The sequence below is a fragment of the Pantherophis guttatus genome, chromosome 4 (genome assembly GCF_059756535.1).
Source record: "Pantherophis guttatus breed Tessera chromosome 4, ASM5975653v1, whole genome shotgun sequence".
Lineage (NCBI taxonomy): Eukaryota > Metazoa > Chordata > Lepidosauria > Squamata > Colubridae > Pantherophis > Pantherophis guttatus.
The window spans coordinates 125,361,359-125,382,858 of NC_142066.1; the positions used below are offsets into that span (position 1 = coordinate 125,361,359).

The window sequence follows — 21,500 nt, forward strand, 5'->3', positions numbered from 1 at the left end:
ATCAGTGTGGGTTTGAGTCTGCTTTCTGCGTGGATGTGTGGTGGTGACATCCTGTGTGGCTCTCGTGAGTGTGGGTCTGGTGTCATTCGTTGTGTTAGGGACTCGTTTGTCAATAAGGGCGGGTTTCCAAATGGCTGGTAGGCGGGAGGTATCGTCTCGTCTGTTGGTTTGTGCACGCATAGAATAAGTGCACGCATAGAAGAACACAAGAACTCAGTCAGAAAAGAGGAACCAACTTCTTCCCTGGTCCAACACCTTAAAGCCACAGGACATGATATTGACTTTAAAAAGACCAGAACTATCGCCAAAACTGAACACTTTAACAACAGAATAATCAGAGAAGCCATCGAGATAGAAAAACGCCCACACAGCATGAACAAACGAGACGATACCTCCCGCCTACCAGCCATTTGGAAACCCGCCCTTATTGACAAACGATTCCCTAACACGACGAATGACACCAGACCCACACTCACGAGAGCCACACAGGATGTCACCACCACACATCCACGCAGAAAGCAGACTCAAACCCACACTGATAATGAGCCACGACCAAGGACCAGAAGCCAGACCACAGCTGCATCATTAGCCACTTTAAACCCCTCCAATCCATACATGAAGCAGACTGACACCCACCATGAAGAGCTCACACGGCCACAAACACAAAGCCAAACAACAACAACGCAGCTCACCAGCTCAAATCCCCCTGCAACTCAGACTAAGCTGAGCACAACCAAGCCCCCACCCAAACAGAACACACCCCCAGCCAATCAGAGCACAACCAACCCCCCATCCAATCAGAGCACAGCCAAGCCCCTAACCAATCAGAACACACCTCCACCCAATCAGAACACAGCCAAGTTCCCACCCAATCAGCTCACACCCCCACTAGCAGTTAAAAGGAAGAGACAGCTGCGATCTCACATTGCTCCTGGAAGCACGAAGCCGAGAACACTAGCCTGAAGATGACGAATGAGACTTCGTCGAAACGTCGCCAAGACACTTCCAATTTTACGTGGGAGAAGACCCGAATAACCAAACGTAAATCAAGATGTTTGTATAGCCATAGTTAAGTGACATCCCAAATCACTATTTTCTATTAATCACTATTATCATTTAAGCAGCATTATGTTGTCTGCTGCAAGACTTAAGGGAGACTAGAATAGATCTATTTCTGCCTTATTTGGCTTCATCGGCTAGCCACACCCTCATTTTATGACTCCTCCCTGTAACGGTCAAATATTTATTTTGTTCATTTTTTCGTAGGTCTATATGTGCATTACTGTTTTAGCCAGGGTTTTTTCTACGTAAATCAAGATGTTTGTATAGCCATAGTTAAGTGACATCCCAATATATATATATATTCTTACTTTTTTCTTCCTTTTCGTAGGTTTTATGTGTGTTTTTCTTTTAGCCAGGTTTCTCCTACGGAACCAAGATTTTTCTTTCTACAGCCCTAACTCCCGAGTGGAGTTACATCCACTCGATTCTGGGCTTTTTTTCTTCTGGCAGCCAGCAGGCCCTATGCTGCCCTATGCTGCAATGGCCACAACCTCACAGGTTGTAATAAATTCTCATACGCCCCATTATAAGTGCCATTATAACTTTGAACAGTCACTGACTGAATAGGACTACCTGTATTTCTGTAGACCTATTCTTTTTACAATATAATGATTATAATATAATATGATTATATTTATAATAGTTTTGATCTTTCTTCTTTTTAAGTAAATTAAAGTGCTGATAGCAGTTTTATGGACATTTTATGATCATTTATTATGTATGTACATGTGTTTTGCTTTTTAATTTAACATTCACTGAACTAATAGCATGGGCGCACAGGTATGAAATAAATTATTCTATACTAGCCGGAATACCATTGATTCTAAATGTTAAAAAGCAATAGTAGTAACATTTAGGCAAATTTTTTGGAAATATTTTCATTACTTGTATTTCAGCTCCGGTACAGTTTGAGCTATACCTGTGGGCAGCAAGAAGCCTAAAGGTTCTGGCTTTACAAGGCTCATATTCTTAGCCATTGACCATTCACAATGTCCTAAGGATAGTGATGGGGAATGGAGTGTTTTGGGTAAGCTTTTTTCTTCCTTCCTTCCAGTCAATTGTTGCTTTCGAATGGAAACAGGTATACTTGGTAATTTTTGCTTTATATTTTCTACTGTTTTCCTTCTGATTTCTTTCTGATTCTTAATTGCCTAGAATGAAACAATTGAACACTCACTGTGATTCCTAGAGAAAGTATCCAAGGATTTGCCATAATCCATTTGCACATTATCCTAGACTAGAGCATATATCCTAATCTTGCTATTTCAGACTTCCTTTCTTTCATTCTCTCATCTCCAGCAACTTATATTTTGCCCTTTGCAATCCACAGAAAGTGCATTTGTTTCTCCTAGAACTCACTTATTTAATACACTCATCCTCACCACTTATCTAACTAGTCAACATTTTATATGCCTCTTCTTTTTTATTGTTGTCTATCATTTTTTAAAAAATCCAATTCTCCAATAGTGTAACCATAATGACAGCAACACAGGCTGCCTGATTGTGCAACTTTTTATCACATAATAACAGTTAGCATCTTTTAAAAATTCAGCAGCTACACAAGGCTCAATATTGTTTGATACTTCTCAGGAGTTCAAATAACAAAACTGTGTAAACAAAATAAGTATTTTACAATGGTTTTAATGAGCCATATTTGTTCCAGGCCAAAATAAATTCCAGCTATGTCCTGAAGAAATACACTCAGAAAATATCACACAGCATATCATAAAATATGAAAGTAATTATTTCAAGGAAAAAAGATTATAGCCTATGAAATTCTCGATCATCCAGGTCATGGTTGTCCCAAAGGTGTTTTTTCAGAAGAAGATTCTTGGATGAGAAGTGAAAGGTTTCAAGGAAAAAAAACCCTCAAAAAAAAACAGCTTTGGGACATAAGATTGGAGATAGCTAAGTTCAAAATCATATTTTACATGTTTATCAACCCAGTAACAGCAAAAAAAGTTTAGCTAAACTTTTTTTATATTTATTTAATCTATTCAGAAAGCCAGACTAAAATATTTTGGTAGGCTACTAAAAATACTTAGTGAAAAATTGCTTGCCTCTTTCAGCCACAGTTTGCTTAATGTTTCTTCTACACGATCTATAGGTGCACTCCAATGGTTTCTATGCCTCTGAAAATAAAATAATTAAAACAGTTTGGGAGAACAATTAAATACTTCTGCAGTCAGAAAATTATTTTTTAACTAAATAGGAAGTCACAGCAAACAATAATGTCAATAATAAAGATTTGAAAGATAAAATGCCAAATCCAATCCAAACATCTGGCTGACTGTGCAATGAACCATAACAATAAGGAAACTTCTTACAGAAATAATTTAAAAGACAAAAGAAAATAAACCTTATGTATTTTGAATATGTGCGTGTGTGTGTGTGTGTGTTTTCTATCGAGACACCTGGTCTACCCCAACATGTGGGAGGGAGCATGTGGCAGAGAGCATACTGCATACTTTCAGCTCCAATCCAGGAGCCCTCAAGTAGTCGGATTCATGACAAACCATTTTATACCAAATTTATATATATATATAATTTATATTTCACTGATAAAAAAATAAAGGGAGACTACTATAGATCTATTTCAAGCTATTTAGCTCTCATCAGCTAGCCATACCCTTATTCAGATTCAAACTTGGGCTGCCTGCATATTAGGCAGTTGTATTAACCTCTGAGCCACAAGTTCTCCTCCCTTTATCACCTTGAGCCAGGGGAGAGATTAAGTGTTTTTCTGTCAAAGTACCAGAAAGGCAAAAGGGAAGCAGATGCTCCATCCCATATTGGGGTAGAGCAGGTGCTAAACTCCAGCAAATGACAATAATTACTGAGGCTTTTAAAACTCCTGCAACTAATATTCTCCTTAACAATGCTCAAAACACCTATGGACAAATGGCAGATAAAGAAGAATCAAAACCTGATTTATACTAACCGTAAAGGAACAAGCTTTTGTAGGCCAGGGCTCCTTGGGTAGAAATAGCTTTGAATCCCACTTCAGTTCTTGAGGCTTGTGGGTCATGAATCTTTCTTTCGAGGTTGACTGTTTTTTTTCATCTTTCAGAGGAGGCAGTCCATAAACTGAAGCAAATTTACAAAAAAAACAATAGTTTGTGCTTAATAACCATACCATGCTATTGTTAACAATAGAAGGACTTAAGCCTGCAATCCAAAGCAGACTTGAAAATAGAATGCAAATTGTCTACACTAAGAATTTAAATTAATAATAGGCAGAGTATGTGCTATTCTTATTACTTTAGAAAAGGCAGGGACATTTTTAAAATACAATGTAAAGTATCCAAGTTAATCCATGGACATCAGTAATTTTCTGGTAATCAGATGGTAGTGGATTTTCCTTCTTTGATTTTTTTTAACTTCCCAGTCTACTTTATCTGTACCAATTAAGAAATAACCATTTTAAAGCATGCCTAGACTATTTACAAAAAAAGAAAGCTTTGAAAGTTGTTTTAACATCAATTTTTAAAATGAAACTACCGTAATAAAAACTATGTGAATGCAAGTTTTCACCTGCAAACTTTCATGAAAGCATCTCTAAAAGGTTCCCAGAAAAAAATCTTGTTGAGCAATAGGATTACCAAAAAAACCCTCACCCAGCTTCTCCCTCAGGTATCACTGGGCATTTTGCAAAGTATGCAGATAGTGGATTGAATCACATAACAATAACTGCCTACTAAAAACATTAAGTACAGTATTCCTAATAAATACTGAATAATGAATACTCTTCTAACTTAATAACTATTTATTTTGGTCAGCAAAACACATTATTAAAAAGAGAAACAGACAGAATTAGACATATGCAAGGCACTAATTTTAAAAATTCAGTAGAACTGAAGAAAAGTAAAAGGAATTCTATAGGTCAGATTAAAGATCTACTTAGTCCAAGATCCTATTTTCCACAAAAAATGTCTTCTTCCTTATACAGGTAGTTACAAAAGTTCATTTAATGACCATTCAAAGTTATAACAGCACTGAAAAAAGTGACTTATGACAATTTTTCAGTTATGTCCTTTGTAGTAGCCCCATGATCATGTGATCAAAATTCAGATGTTTGGCAGCTGTTTCATACTTATGATTGCTGCTGTGTCCCAAGATCATGTAGTTGCAACCTTCTGACAAGCAAAAGTCAATAGGGAAGCAAGATCCACTTATCAACTGCAGTGATTCACTTAACTGTGGCAAGAAATGTCGTAAATGCACTTAACATTAAACAATTTTTGGCTCAATTGTGGTTGTCAGTCAAGGACTACTGATATTATTTCTTAATAATTGACATTACCTAGAGCTGAATATACTTAACAGAAATCAACCTCAAACGTCAAATAGGCAAACAGACTTGGGCATCATACAAAAAGCTAATATATCCTGATGGGAATATTTATATTTGAGTACAAATTATAGGTTTAGATTTAGATCCTTCCTGCACCCTTGTGATATGATTCTGGCAGTGTGAAAGCTGATTCTGGCATTGTGTGTGGGGGTGGGGGGAGATCTAAATGAAGCCTCTGAATTGTTTCTGGGTAGAAAATTAGGCCAAAGCCTGCCCTGCCTGTAGCTTTGCTCTCCCTCAGCTCATGAGCCAACTACAAAAACCTCAGGTTCTGCAGTCTATTAACAAGGAGCAACTGTTCAGAATCCAATTGGGTGACCTCACAATTTGTCCTTTATCTGGAAAGATTGCAGTGGTCAGAATTCACTGTTTGGCTTCAGGTCTCCACTGCAGTGCTATCCTGCTCCTTCAAGGATGCCTAATTCAACATGAATCCTGACTGAAAACCATGATTTAAATTCAAATCAGGAGCATGGTCAGGAAATGCCTATCTATTTCAAGTTAATGTCTTGTGTCTTCAAACTGAAAAGAAACAATGGAAGGTAACTAAACAAAGAGATAAGCAACCTAGAACTAAGGAGAAAATTCCTAACGGTGAGCGTAATCAATAATAGAACAGCTTGCCTTCAGAAGTTGTGGGTGCTCCATCACTGGAGGTTTTCAAAAAGAGACTGGACAACCATTTGTCTGAAATGGTATAGGATTTCCTGCTTGAGCATGAATTTGGACTAGAAGACATCCAAGATCCCTTCCAACTCTTATTATTATATGTTTTATGTTTTTCATAGTTTCTTAATGGAGCGCATATACTTTTGTAAAATAAAACGTAAATTGAATATAAATTTGTTATCTGTCCATTTTACCTTCTTTACTGAGTACCTGGTACAATGATTCTTTATTTTCCAAATTATTTTCAGTGCATCTGAAGAAGTGTTTATTTTTTAATATGGGCTACCATCAGACTATATTTTCCATCTTTCATAGAAAGAAGAGCTATAGGCTTAAATTTATCTTACATTATAAGAATGAAAGCAGGAAAATTAATTCCTTCATTTGGAACTTATTGACCAACATAATTGTCGCACATTACTATAGTACTGCCCAAACTATTCTATGTAGTGGTGTTACTATTAACTGTGGGAATCTATGTTAAATCTTATGTGAAATTTTGGAAGAACTGCAGCAGATATTCTCCTTTCCACCAAAGGCATAGTTTCATGGATCACAACCTATCATTTAACATTGCTATTTTTGTATCTGTGAAGTATGGAGAACACAATATATAGTTTAGATTATTTGTCATGTCCTAAAAGTGAAAAACTGGAGCAACTTCGTTGAATTTTATATTTATTAATATATAAAGATTAGCTGAACTTTAAACATCTCCAAGGATTAATGTTGGCACATGAATTCTATACATAGAGTGTCAAATGGAACTCATAACAAATATTTTGTTAACGATCACTAACAGCTAACCTTTCTTGTACTTGTTCTAAAAAGTAAATAAATAGCTACACGGGGCTCAATGTATGTTTCAACTCCAGAAAATTAATGGTCATATATCAAATTTCAAGCGTCTCTTTGACTTCTTGAAGTATCTTCATCCCAATATTTATTAATGTGAAAAGATTAGGTCTAAACTGTAATGTTTATATGATCCATGTGAAGTTTCATACTTACCTTAATACATCAGCAAAGACTTACTTTTGCTTAAGCATTGTGATTTGAACTTTAGATTTAAAGGATCCCTGGCATAACTTGTCACAAAATCTGGAATTCCTTGGTCATACTACAAAGGGAGGGGGAAAAAACAAAGGAGAAAGATATGGTTTTGATGGCAAGCAACTCTAAAGACGTGTTTCATGAATTGTCTCCAATTAGGCATTCATAATGGTTCATTAGGACAGTAAAAATTTTGCCATACTGACAAGTAGCTTTTTCTTTTTGTAACCTCCTGTTATGATATTCTGAATTGAAATTATTCTGCTCCTCTCTTGCTTCCTTTTTAATTTTATTAGTTGGTATTTATTTATTCAGACTGTTTTTTCCTGTTTTTTAAATATCATATCTTTGTTGGTATATCTTCTGAATAATTACTCTAAAATAAGCAAATTAATATTAAACAATTCAGGAACAAAAGTCAAATAATCTTACTTTGGATATATTATGTGCATTATCTAACTCTCTAGAGAAGCTTCTACTGCTAGGAAAGGTGGAAGAAAGGGAAGAAGAGGATTGTCTGTGGAGATTCTGTCAACCAGGTCATAATTGTCTCAAAGATGCTTTTTCAAAAGACAACTGGACTGTTTTTTCTTGAGGAAAAAGAACAAGACATTTCTCTTCTCATCCAAGAAGCTTCATCAGTTGTGATGGGGTGGGGGGGGGAGGATGGACTGACAGTTGAGACTGTGGTGGGAGGTGAAAGGATAGGTTCTGACTTATCCTTTTGAAAAAGAGGTAAAAGAGGCCATTCACAACAGAAAGAGACGGATAAGATACAACCTATCTTCAGTCGACAACTTAGCCCTTGCAGCATTTCCAAAAAAATTCCACAAACAATTGCACTCTGATTCATGTGACCCTTAGGGCAAAGATAAAGCCCCCAAGTGGCTTCAAGAGCTCTCGGGGAGAATGCTAACTACCAGATCACTGTAAAGAAATATAATCCTTCTATTCCCCTCCCATATTATCTGGTTAGAATATATCTTTCCAACTTCCACCATTCAGTCTCAACTGTCAATACCTATCTTTCCATTCCCCCCTCCCCCAACTGCCATCACAACTGATGGAGCATCTTGGATAAGAAGCAAAATGTTTTGTTCTTCTTCCTTAAGGAAAAAACAGTCCAGTTGCTTTTTGAAAAAGCACCTTTGAGAAGAACAGGACATCTAGCAGCAAAGTGGATAAATTCAATTACAATGGCAATAGATGTACTGTTGGGAGATCTGAAAGATGAGGTTGAGTATCATGGACAAAATTTATCTACATGGTAACTAAGAGTTGACAATGACTTGATGGCATGTAATTAATCAATCCACCCAGGAATTGAAATGAATTTCCTTTGGGCTACTAGAAAACATTGTATTTGTTCTTTCTCTTAAGGTGAAAGGATCTGCTATCACCCTTTCAAAAACTAAGACAGAGATTAGAATGAAGTTATCTTTCAGTTTTCATACTTTGCAGTTCAGGAAATATGATAATAATAAAATGTATATTTGGGGTTAGAGTGCAAAAGAAAACGAACATTTAATGATGTGTAACAGTGGTGAAATCCAATTTTTTTTACTACCGGTTCTGTGAGGGTGCTTGTTGGGTATGGTGTGGCTTGGTGGGCATGGCAGGAGAAGGATACTGAAAAATCTCCATTCCCACCCCACTCCAGGGGAAGGATACTGCAAAATCTCCATTCCCTCCCCACTCCTGGGAGAAGGATATTACAAAATCTCCATTCCCACCCCATTCTGGGGCCAGCCAGAGATGGTATTTACTGGTTCTCTGAACTACTCAAAATTTCTGCTGTCGGTTCTCCGAACTGATCGAAATTTCCACTATAAGTTGTCCAGAACTTGTCAGAACTTGCTGGATTTCACCCTTGATGTGTAATGTACTATAAATATATGTATTATGGGTTTTTTTAATCATAGTCTAATCAATGAACATATGCATAAAAGGAAAGAGCAGAAAAAGACTGACATTTATTACTATTCAATTATTGCTACATTCTCAGTGATAAACCATATGTTCATTTCTTTAGAGGCTCTAAAGATCATAAAACAATCTGTTAATAATACATGGTCCTTTTAAGTCAGAAATAAGTTTTTCAATTAGTCTGGTATTTTGATAATTGGCACACATAAATGCTTGTAGTAAATTTCATAACACACCATACCACCCACTTCCCTATATTCTGTATTCTAACCCAAAGTAGAAGTTTAATTCAAAAAGATATTGCTGGAAGACTTGTAGTGCCATAATATTGATCTTGTAATGCTCTATAATGCTCTATAATCATCTTAGAGCACATCTTATCTTTTAAAGATCTCAATTACACAAATAAGTCATTTGAAGATGTTTGAGCAAGTTTTATACATAAAATCTCATAAACATATTGATGATAATAAAACTATTTCTCCTTTTCACTCAAATCTGAACAACAGATCAATGATTTGACTAGATGGCTAAAATCAATAATGAACTGGATTGGAGATGAGCTTTAAAAACAGTGCTCAACCCTGGTAAGATAGATAGACAATATAAACTATAGTAGGGTTTTTCAAAATGATGTTATTCAACTTATTCTGGATAGAACTATTTTGTCCCTTAAAATTAAGTTCACAATAGATGATGGAATAGCTGGATGACCGAGAGGATAAGAAGAGATGCTACCTAAGTCAGACAAGAGAGGGAGGAGCCCCCTTCCAATGGCTTATAGATCAAAGAAAGAAATTTAGGAAAGACCCACCCTAATTAGTCAAGGAGTTAGAAGTGATGGCAGGAAGTTTATACCTTCAAACTTGCAAGATTCTGTTAATGTAGCCTTACAATAAAGTAGAATTAGTGCATCTGGTCATGTTTCCTATCTGATTATGAGAGCTGACGTCAATCTTGTAAGTCTAGAAGCCAATAAGGAAACTGACAAAACATCCTTAATCAAAATTATTTGGTGCATTCCTGGGAAGTACCATGTTTTTTCAAAATTCTATCTTTTGTAATAATCGTGCAGGCAATACAAATGAACTACAAAGAAACCTCCCTGTGAAAAATATTATGGAATACAAAAAAAAAATAAATAAAAAAAAATCAGTGAAATAATTTCCATATGTGAATCATTTCAAAAACAGTTCTTGCATGAAAACATTACATTAGAAAAGGTTATTGTCTCAGCTGTGTTCTCAAAGCTTCCCAGCAATAAAAATAATATTGCTAATTTAACAATATCACAGAGGAGCTAATTTACAACTAATTCATGCTGTGAACGAGTGGAGAAAACCAATGGAACATAAGTGGAAGAAATAAATTTTAAGTTGAACTAGTTTAAAAGTACTTGAGTCTAATAAGAAAACTCAAAAATTCTCCAGGTACTAACTGAGCAAAGGGACTGAAGATAAATATTCCAATAGTTCAAGAATTTTCTGAGAATCCCCAAGGCTTCAAAGAAATTTTTCAAAGGCTATTATTAGCCACATAAACTAACCCTCCCAAAGGGCAGTTAAATATGATCCACACCACAATCTTCATCTGGCCAAGACTTTTGCTGCAAGTGTACTACTGTGCAGAAAATGATCTTTTTTATTTGTTGGAGAACACTTACAGAGTGTTCAAAATAGCAGTTCAGACAAAGTCCTGCCCCCTTTTTTATGTGTTGTGTCTGCCACTCATGTTCAAAAGTGGGTAAGGCTCTGATTGAGTGATCATAGCTCCCATCTTGTTGTTTTTGAGCCTCTCAAAGGATACCCGATCTTTGTTAATGTTTTGTAGCTCATACAAAATAGGATTGATATCACCTGTATAAAGTAGCATAAGTCTCAGATAGAACAATTATACAGATTATTGCTTCAGCCTCAACTGAACTTTTACCTGTCTATAATCATATGGTTTGGGATCTTGGTATGTGTTGCTAGTAAATTTTCCCATCTTCACAAACATTAACTTGGCTTCACAGGAGCTTGTATAAGGAAACTTGGTAACAATCTTTGTTTGTTTGTCCTCTTCTGTTTGTCTCAGATTGTCCTCTGGGACAATCAAACCTGATCTTATTCTATGTAAGTCTTCAAAAAATGTCTTCTTTTTTCTCTTTTTTTTCAGCTCTTGGAACTTTCCAACTGGCTTATGTGAAGATAAATGCACTTTATAGCTAAAATCTGGTGGTTGGCACATCCACCCTTGTCTTTCTGGAGGGGCTTTCCACTGCTTCGATATACGGATTTGATTTCGTTCTAATGCTAACTTCAGGTTTGTAGCAAATTTTTGTTTTGAGTCAAAAGAACATATGGATGGCTTCTTGATAAGGGCACTGGGAAACATAGTGTACTTCTCCCCTTAAGTCTGAAAAAAGTTTTTAAAAATGAAATTTATTATTATTGGTTGTTAATTTGGTATTCTACGGCAGTGAATAAATGCATTATTCTAATATCAACATATAAAATTACAGGAATTCCTGTACACTTTCATGTACACTCATAATATTTTCACCAGTGCATATTATTACATTTACATAAGAATGTCCTTCAATAAAACACTCTCAGAACTAATAACTAGAAGGTATAGAAAACACTGGAGTTGTGGCACATCTCAAATTTATAATACAACACAGCACTCGCTGTGAGAATTAGGTAGAGAAACAAAAAGATTACAAGCAAAATAGCAGGAACCTCTTTTAACAAAGTTGTGAAAACTTACTAAAGAACACAATTCATGAAGAGAAACAAATGTTGTACTTCATGGGGTTTTGTTTTGTTTTTTTTGTGCAGAGCCTCAAAGAAATAAAGTAAGCTCAGTGCTATGAAAATAGCTGTTTTGAGAAGAATGGCAGAGAATTATCAGTAACAAATAAATATATGAAATCACCAGTTAGCCTGCAAGCTAGACAGCCTGCGTTTCAACAAAACTATGAGATATAGAATATAGACTGTAATGGCCAATCATGTTATTTCCTCTGAAACAAGCAAATACATACATTAAAAAGGTAAAATGTAGAATGAATTAAACATGTTAAATAGTTTTACTCACCTTCACCTTTCTCAAAATGTTCATGATGTATTAGACTTTGCTTCAAAATGTTAGAGCAAATCAAGCAAAGAGAAAAACTCACAGTAGTGTTTGTTCTGGAAGATATTTATGCCTGTTTGTGGCACAAAGAAGCCTAAATGCATAATTGTATTCAACTCATCTGAGTTGCTAAGAAACAACAATTTTGCCTTAGGACTCCATTTACAATTTACATTTAAACGCCCCTGAAAATAGTGTCTCTGTCGGTGGAATAAAGTTAACATGAAACTTGGCAACAGAGAGACCCATTCAAGGACTTTATTTTAACTGCTAGGAATAAAAAACGAGAAACAAAAAAACTATTGAAGAAAATTTTTCAAAATGAGATTCCAAATAAATATTATAGTTACTAATATATCACTACCATCAGCACCACTACACTGTAGTATAAATTCGCTCACATTGTTATATGTTATATCACTCTTGCATACTAGTGTAGTACACCACACTACTATAATCTATAGTAGTACATCAGACTAATCCATTTTTACAATATGGAGATCAGTACAACTCCAAACACAACATATGAAACAATCAATATATATTATCACATAACTATGACAGCTACTTGGACTAGTTTATTAGGACTTGTGCGTTATTTGAAGCAGCAAAATTATGTTTAGCTATGTTCTTTTGCTAGATATTTTGACATTGCTAAATAATCAAAAAAAGTTACAAGGCAAAATAGGTTATACCTTTCTAGATATTTTATACACTACTATCAATATAATACAATACTATTTATTCTACTTATGATAATTTTTTACTTAAATTCTATATAAGAGATTATTTTGATTATTTATTTCCCTCAAATTATAAATTGAAAAAAATCATATATTTTAAAACTTCAACTACTGAATGAATGTCAGTGAAATATAATAGAATTGTTCTCCTATTTCATTTTTGAAGCTTTTGTTGGATTCTTTTTTCCCCATGTTTGTGGTCATTGCTTACAGTTGAACAAAGTGACTAACAAACATAAAATATGAAGGAATGCTTCCATGTGAATCTATTTAGAAATTGTCCAGATTCTTTTATAGAATTTTATAGGACGCATTTGATTTGTAATCTGCCCAATGTTTTCATACTGTTGCTTTTGTCTTTTTTTTAGCTAGGAGAAAGAAAAGTCATGAAAGAGAGAAGCTATTTTTCATTAGTAGAAATTTTCAGGAACAACCAAAATAAATTCCAATTTACATGAAGCCAAGTGTGCATTCAAGTCCCCAGACCTCGACATCAAGATAAGAGTTGGATTAAGGTTTGTTAATCTGATGTCAGGCACATTAAGCAAAGAAAAAAGTATGAGATATGGCAAGAAAGAAAAGAGTCTCAAATTCTCTTCTTTCTACATTTTTAGTAGGAGTCAGACTGTTAAAGAGCTCTGGAAATTATAAAACTTGGTTCCTTGGGGGATGGGGAGATTTTGGTTAATCATATAAAACTATTTCCAACTTTTTTCTCCTCATGGATCAACAAAGTTATATTTATTGTTTCTTTCCCCACAACATAGGTTTAGTAAAAGTGCAAGTCTTATTTAGGAATGTTATTTCATATACTATTTATTTATTTTATATACTAAAGTAATAGTAAGCAGAGTAAAAACAACATATATTTTTTAATTAACATTCATACCCTGAATATGAATTGATCATCTAATTTCTTTTAGGAATCAATGTTTTATTTGTTTACTTAGCATTGATGTTTAAGGGGAAACTTAGCTGTCCCACTATAATGTATAAATCCTACAAACATTCTATTCAGTCCTGAATAAAATATTTAAAGCTCTGACCACAACAGTCAGTATTTCAGATTTGGCCTATGATGTTTTGCCTCCTGTTCGTGCATTGCAAACAATGCCTGGAAATTGCGGGGGGGAGGGGGGGTTTGCAAAGAAAATATATAACAACGGCTATGAGAAGGCACAAAAGGTTAACACCGAAGCAACAATAAAAAGGATACATTTAATGGGTTCATGCATTTGCCTTTGCTGAGATTATATAAGACCCTGTAAGGCAAAAAAAAAAAAAAAGAGTTATATATAATGATTAATATAACCAAATTATCTTTTAAGATCCGTTTTTCATCAGTGTATTTTTATATTGAATTCAATATATAGATTAAATGGTGTCTACTATTGACATTTTATCAATTGTTATTATACTATTCACTACTATTAAATAATTACTATTATAAAGATTATTAAATTATATTAGTTATATTGTTATAGATTATTAAATGATTCCTGTATTATTTAAATTGTCTACTTTGTCAATGTAGTCAATGATAAAGAGCTGCATCAAATTATTGTTTTGTGTGTTCATGATATTAACTGTAAACTTATTCCTCGGTGTATATTACAGTAAAATGAATGTTTATCACTCAGTTTTTAAACATTAGGATAAATTGCCACTAGATGGCAATATATTACTTGCTATGGTACTGTGGCATAAACTTTAGAAAAAAGCTTATAGTTGAATTTTCTCATCTATATCTACATAGATATTCTTTTTAAAAAAATCAAAAGACGTAAGATGTCATCTTCAATATATTAGCAAGAAAAAGAAAAGAATTCAGAAAGCACTACTAAGCATTTTTTAAATATGTATACCTGATTAAAAAAATTAAAAAGTCTACTACAAAAATGCAATTATTTTGTGAAATGGAGCGTCATATAAATTTGAAAAATAAATAAATTATAAAAAGAACATTAATAATAAAAAATTGGAATGGCATGGCAGTCTTCCAAAATACATTTGAACACAGACACAGTAGTATGGAATTTCAGAATATGTTGAAAAAAATATGTACTGTATTAAAAGAATTTTTTTTAAAAAAATCCCAATAGATGGTTTCTGACATGTCAGATATATCTGGTGGGAGATACAACTGGCGGGACCCAAAAGAAGGGCATTCTCCGTGGTGGTTTCCTCTCTTTGGAACATCTACCCCCAGAGATTAGAATGGCCCCCACTCTAATACTCTTCCAGAAGGTGCTGAAGACCTGGTTCTGCCAGCGGGCCTGGGAACCCAGAGCGGGATGGAGCCCATTAAATGGCTTGTATGATCTGCTGTTGCCGGGGTGGAAAGCAGGGGTGATTTTATTATATTATATTGATTTATTTGATTCTTTTTTATTAATTTTATTGTTTTAAATGAGGTTTTATATTTTGTAAGCCACCTTGAGTCTCTATGTACGAACAGGCGGCAATATGAATTCAATAAATAAATAAATAAATGTCAGTCTCTTGCCATTCATGTGGCTACTGAGATATTACTGTATTGATGCTTTGAGACAAAGTCAGCAATCCAGAAATGCTAATAAAGAAAGTTCTACATTAGAAGTTAAGGGAGTAGTAAATGATTTGTGTACAGCAGTTAAAGATAGAAAGAGCTCTTTTTAGAGTTTAATTCTTGGTGACTTTCAACATATAGCCATGCAGTTTGCTTGGATAAATTACCTAAGTGGCTTGGGCCTCCTTTCAAGAGTTTTTTTTTCAACTTGCAATGCAACATAGAAAATTCCCAGATCTTGGTATTTCTGAGATTCTGGGAGATATTATCACAATGAGACGTATCTATATCAAGTAAATGGTGACAACACAAACAGAACTTCCATAATTAATTGGTAGAATGTTATAGAATATTGGATTGTGCTTTGAGGAGGGGGACGGAAAAGATTGCCATAAAATACAATTTGTAAAGCCCTACTCAACCAATGCCATAGTATGACTAGAACAACTTTAAACTGTTATTAATATTGTATAAAATTCTAGGCTACTTGCTATTAAATCAATTACCTTCTATTTCCAAAGGTTTGAGTTTAATGATTTTGAACATTTGTATGCTGTAGATTAATGGAAACCTGAATATAAAAAGGATAGGCCACTGTTTTGAGGTATATTTATAACTTTATCATTTACTGAGTATAAAACATGAAGCTTATTTCCTCAAGATCCAATTACTTATTTTTCTGATTTTTTGCTCTGCTTATTTTTATAATTTTGTGTCTTTTATTTTTGACTCTACAGTTTTCCTCCAATTTCAGCAGACATATATACAAATTTTACTTAATACTCCTGTTGATCTGCTGGATCAACAGGAAGAAGAAACTTTATTCCAATTACAGGTAGTCCTTGACTTATGACCACAATTGAGCCCACAATTAAGTGAGTTTTGCTGTATTTTACAACTTTTCTTGCCACAATTGTTAACTAAATCACTGCAGTTGTTAAGTTAGTAACACGGTTATAAAGTGGATCTGACTTCCCCAGTGACTTTGCTTTTCAGAAGGTCACAAAGAGTGATCACAGGACCATAGGGCACTGCAATCATCATAAATATGAGTCATTTGCCAAGCATCTGAATTTTGATCCCATAACCATGGGGATGCTGCAAACAACAGTCATGTGAAAGATGGTCATAAGTGACTTTTAGTTTAAGATCTTTTTTCGAGGATTACCTATAAAAGGGTATTTATGTCATTTGCAGATAAAACTATACTATACACTCCTTGATACACTCCTTCTGCATTCTTGGATATGCTCCTTGTGTATCCAAGAATGATCATAGATGTTTCTTGGTATGTTGCATGTTCACTAGAAGTGAACATGCAACATTCAAATAGCCCCAAAATATCCCACTGGGCTTTAAGCAGCATCATGCAAACAGAACTATTGCTGTTTTTAATCACCTATTGTATTTGCCTACCTGTTAAAGGTGACTAGCATCACCTATGCTAGTCAACTTTTCATAGTATTGTTTCAGAATGATACTCTGCTAATAGGAAATAACTTATTCCCAAGTCTGAAATTTGGAATTACACTATAACTTCATTAGACCTGGATTGGAAGTAAAATATCTTTGAATATTATAAAATGAGGACCTTATTTTTACTCCAGGAGTGGGCTGCTGGGGGTTCGCAGGGGTTTGGGAGAACCTCTAGCTAAGATTCTGTGCTGTTTGGATTCTGTGCTGTTTCCCACTCCTGGCTGGCCCCACCCCGCCCACCCCTCCCAGGAGTCCCTACAAGGCCCATTTTGGATGCAGGTAAGTGCAAGGCGCACACAGAGGCTCAGAGAAGGCAAAAAACGGGCCTACTGGAAATTCCGGAAGGTGGAAATGGGCTCATTTCTGGCCTCCAGAGACTGGGAAGTTCATTTTTGCCCTCATGGAGGCTCAAGGAAAGTCTCTGGAGCACCAGGAGGGCAAAAATGCTCCCCACCATCCCGCTGTGGTGCAGGAGGCTGACTAGGCCACCCCCACCATGGCCACGCCCACTCAGCAACTGGGCAGAGAACCTCTTGCTAAAATTTTTGAATTTTTTACTCCAAATGTATCTGATAATAGCAAAAATCAGGAGGCCTCTCTATAAATCATTAATTCTTCTCTTATGCTTAGCATATTGAAACTGCAATATATCAGACAGTCTTCTGGGAAATATAGCTTTCCAGACTGGCAGACTAACTCAGTAGGAAACACCAGGCAGACTCATGAAGATGCTTTATGTGCCAAAAGGCATAGGATGGATAATTTCTAGCGCATCCAATGTTGTCACTGTTTGCTGGAATTTCATGCTCTCAAGATCAGTTTATATTTTGACTATTTGTCAGGGGAAATTACTCTCGATTGTTAAGGCAGCTAAGGGCTGTGAGCTGAAGACATCTGTATTCCAAATGATATGAATGTGGTATTCCTCCCCCCTCCCATCAATCACACTCGGTGCTTGAGCTATCTGACATTTAGATCCAGCGTTAAGGAGCATACTGGCTGCTCAGAAAAATGTAGCTCATTTAATCTATGTATCCAATTAAAGCAATGGATCTCAGGAAGAGGCAGTGAAATAGGCTTCGCTAATTTCAAAATTCACATCATAATAAGACTGGGCTGGCATGTTTTGCTATGATCTCATTTTCAGAGATCCAGGACCGACACAAAGATTTCTCTACTAATTCTCTAAAGAAAAATAACATCAGTTCTATACCTGTGATTCTTTCATATAAAAGTCTTCTCTTCAAAATGCTATCCTTCCAGGTACAGCATTTTCATTCACTTAAATGAAATTTAAAAGTTTTTTTTTTAAAAAAGTAAACCTTAATAACGAAATGATGACAGCTAAAACAAGATAGCAAGAGGTGTAAAGTCTACTCAAAAGCTAAGAGGACAGGTTCTAACTTTAGCCTGGGCAAATCAAAACAATATTTCCCCCCCTTTCATTCAGTTATATCCAATAGAACAGAGAGTGCCTGAACAAGTCCTTGCAATTTTCTTGGAAAGGCTTTTCAGAAATGGTTTGCCATTGTTTCCTTTCTAAGGCAAGAGAGAAAGTTACTAGCTCAAGATCATCCATCTGGCTTTGGGCCTAAGGAGGGACTAGAACTCAGGGTGTCCCAGTTTCTAACTTGATGTCTTAATTACTACACCAAATTGGCGCTAGGATACTATTTCTTCTATCTCTTCCCACTTATTACTATAACCATGTTGTTTGCATCTTTCAATTATATTGTTTTTATTTGTTCCTAGTACGATTTGATAGCTTATTAGTAACCTTTACTCACTAAGTGTTGTCTCTTTTTATTCTTGATGAATGTAATTTATTTTCCTTATGTACACTGAGAACATATACACCTAAAACAAATTCCTTGTGTGTGCAATCACATTTGACCAATAAAGAATTCTATTCTATTCTATTCTATTCTATTCTATTCTATTCTATTCTATTCTATTCTATTCTATTCTATTCTATTCTTTTCTACTCTACTCTACTCTACTCTACTCTACTCTACTCTACTCTACTCTACTCTACTCTACTCTACTCTACTCTAGGGTACATTTACCTCACATCTAACAGCACATTTTGCTACAGAAATATATTTTTCCCCAACTGTGGAATTCTCTGCAATGACACATTGCCTAAATAACAATAACAATAACAGTAACAATAAATAATAATAATAATAATAATAATAATAATAATAATAATAATAATAATAATACATATGTCTACATCACTAGACAATTTCAGCCATGGGTCAAGGCAACCTTGCACACTTTCAGAGAGATGTCAGTTTTGCAGATTTCAGTACAGTTTAACATGAAATTTTAATGTCAAATGACCACCCCAACGATGCCCTTGAAGTGATGTCCCGGTGCCTGGAGGCGGTGCGGATCTGGATGGGAAGGAACAGGCTCAGGCTCAACCTATGCAAGACTGAGTGGCTGTGGTTTCCGGTGTCCCAATATAGTCAGTTGACGCCATCGCTGACTATTGGGGGCGAATCGCTGGCCCCCACCGAGAGAGCTCGCAACTAGGGCGTCCTCCTGGATTCACGGCTGTCTTTAGAAGAGCACTTGACGGCCGTGACCGGGAGGATTTTCCATCAGGTCCGCCTGATTCACCAGTTGCGTCCCTTTCTGGAACGGGACTCCTTAAACACGGTCACTCATGCCCTCGTCACTTCCCGCCTGGACTACTGTAACACTCTCTACATGGGGCTCCCCTTGAGGAGCACCCAGAGGCTCCAACTGGCGCAGAGTGCGGTCGTGCAGGTGGTTATGGGAGCGATGTGGTGCTCCCATGTAACACCTCTCCTGCGCGAGCTACACTGGCTCCCGGTGGTCTTCTGGGTGCGCTTCAAGGTTTTGGTTACCACCTTTAGAGCGCTCCATGGCTTAGGGCCTGGTTATTTACGGGACCGCCTGCTGCCGCAAACAGCCTCCCACCGGCCAGTACGTTCTCACAGAGAGGGACTCCTCCGGGTGCCGTTGGCCAAACAATGTCAGCTGGCGGCCCCCAGGGGGAGAGCCTTCTCTGTGGGGGCACCTACTATCTGGCACGAGCTCCCCCCAGAGATACAGAGGATCCCGGAACTATGCACTTTCCGCCGCACTCTCAAGACCTTTTTATTTCACCAGGCTGGTCTGGCCTAACCTCTCCCATTCTCTTTTTAATATAAATTTTAATGTAAATTTTAATTTGTTCTTAACCTGGGGTTTTAAATTTGTCTTGGGCTAAATTGATTTAATTCGATTTTACTTCTGCTCTTAAATTTTTGTATTCTATGTGTTTTATCTTGTGCCTGTTCACCACCCTGAGTCCTTCGGGAGTAGGGCAGTATATAAATGAAATGAAATGAGATGAAATGAAATGAAATCAAATGAAATGAAAATGAAAATTGTTGTGATTAATCCTTTTGTGAGAAAATATGTCTTCTTATAAGAATTGCAGAAACTGCCTGGATAACTAATTCCCTGCAGTTTTCTTGGCAAGATTTCAGAAGTACCATTGCCATTGCCTCCTGCCTAGGGCTGAGAAAGTGTGACTGGCTTAAGGTCACTTTATGCCTAAAACAGGACTAAAACTTGCTGTCTCCTGTTTGTAACCTGCTGCTTTAATCATTACACTAAATAGCAACCCATTTTATCTCAGGCTATGAAAGAAACACTGCAAAAACACTGTATTTGATTATTGGACCAGCATGGGGGAAACCTGATTTCATTGCTTTTAGTTGATGTCTTTCAGTCAGTCATTCTCTATGTCAGTGTGTTCTACCTCACATTATTATTGTTGTGGGGGAAAAATGGGACAAGATAATTTTGCTGCCTTGCAAAGAAAGTCTGGATCAAATATAACAAAGAACAACCACTAGTGCAATAGTCTATATACATTCTTTTTAAAAATATGAAAGCATTGTATATGTAATCAATATATTCAAAATATACAATTGTCTTCAAAATATATAATTAGAGAAGGAAAGCAAATATCTGGAATATTTTTGATCTGTTTATTTGTTATAATCTTCCAGTGCATGGAATAATATACTAATCAATTTGCTGAGACAGAAATTAGATTATTTACACCAATTTCAAAGTTGCTAAATGTATCAGACTATATCTGGATTTAAACTTAGACAAGCAGTCAGTATTAAGCAGAACCTCATTTGAAGTTTTGGGCCATAAATTATTATAATTATTAAACTTCTTAATAGAAAAGACATTTTTCTGTAATGCCTAAATTTATCTGAGAAATGCATATTCTATGCTATATTTTAAAGAATACAAGTAAAAACATTAACTGCGAGACTTACACACAAATATTAGTCATCTTAATATGTGACCTGCATACAGCAATGATGCACAATCGATGAAAAGGGAGAAACATCTAAATGCAGCATTCAGATCATGATGATTCTCAAGTGACACAGAATTCTTCTACTGGGAAGTGAGCCCATGACAAGTAATTCTAAAGAATATCTAGATGGAATATCTATGACCTCACAAAGATCAGTTATAAGAAAGCCAGATGAAGAATTGGAACTAT

At 35.7% G+C, this 21,500-nt stretch overlaps 1 protein-coding gene across 7 annotated transcripts; it reads right to left on the reverse strand.

Annotated features, from left to right (window-relative positions):
• Nucleotides 1-1,750: 1,750 nt before the first annotated feature.
• Nucleotides 1,751-21,397, reverse strand: C4H7orf78 (chromosome 4 C7orf78 homolog). Of its 7 annotated transcripts, none has more exons than XM_087892722.1 (10): nt 21,268-21,397; nt 18,165-18,232; nt 15,982-16,046; nt 14,144-14,189; nt 12,146-12,180; nt 10,994-11,461; nt 7,121-7,205; nt 4,004-4,149; nt 3,123-3,194; nt 1,751-2,213 (listed from the first exon to the last, which is right to left on the reverse strand). In XM_087892722.1, the coding sequence occupies exons 6-10, from the start codon at nt 11,438-11,440 to the stop codon at nt 1,944-1,946; spliced, it is 1,020 nt and encodes a 339-aa protein (XP_087748848.1). In that variant the 5' UTR covers nt 11,441-11,461; nt 12,146-12,180; nt 14,144-14,189; nt 15,982-16,046; nt 18,165-18,232; nt 21,268-21,397; the 3' UTR covers nt 1,751-1,943. The 7 variants fall into 7 exon arrangements, with proteins under 7 accessions (XP_087748848.1, XP_087748850.1, XP_087748849.1 ...); XM_087892724.1 differs by having other exon boundaries at nt 12,146-12,185; XM_087892723.1 differs by lacking the exon at nt 15,982-16,046.
• Nucleotides 21,398-21,500: the final 103 nt, after the last annotated feature.

Bases quoted from the DNA above. Each gene is read 5' to 3' on its own strand.
- C4H7orf78 (XM_087892721.1), bottom strand. From the start codon at position 21,341: ATGTTTCTCCCTTTTCATCGATTGTGCATCATTGCTGTATGCAGGTCA. The intron at 14,190-21,267 runs GTAAGTCTCGCA...TTTGCCTTACAG, and splicing joins AAGATGACTAATATTTGTGT to GGTCTTATATAATCTCAGCA. The intron at 2,214-3,122 runs GCAAGCAATTTT...GTTTCATTCTAG, and splicing joins GCAAACTGTGGCTGAAAGAG to GCAATTAAGAATCAGAAAGA.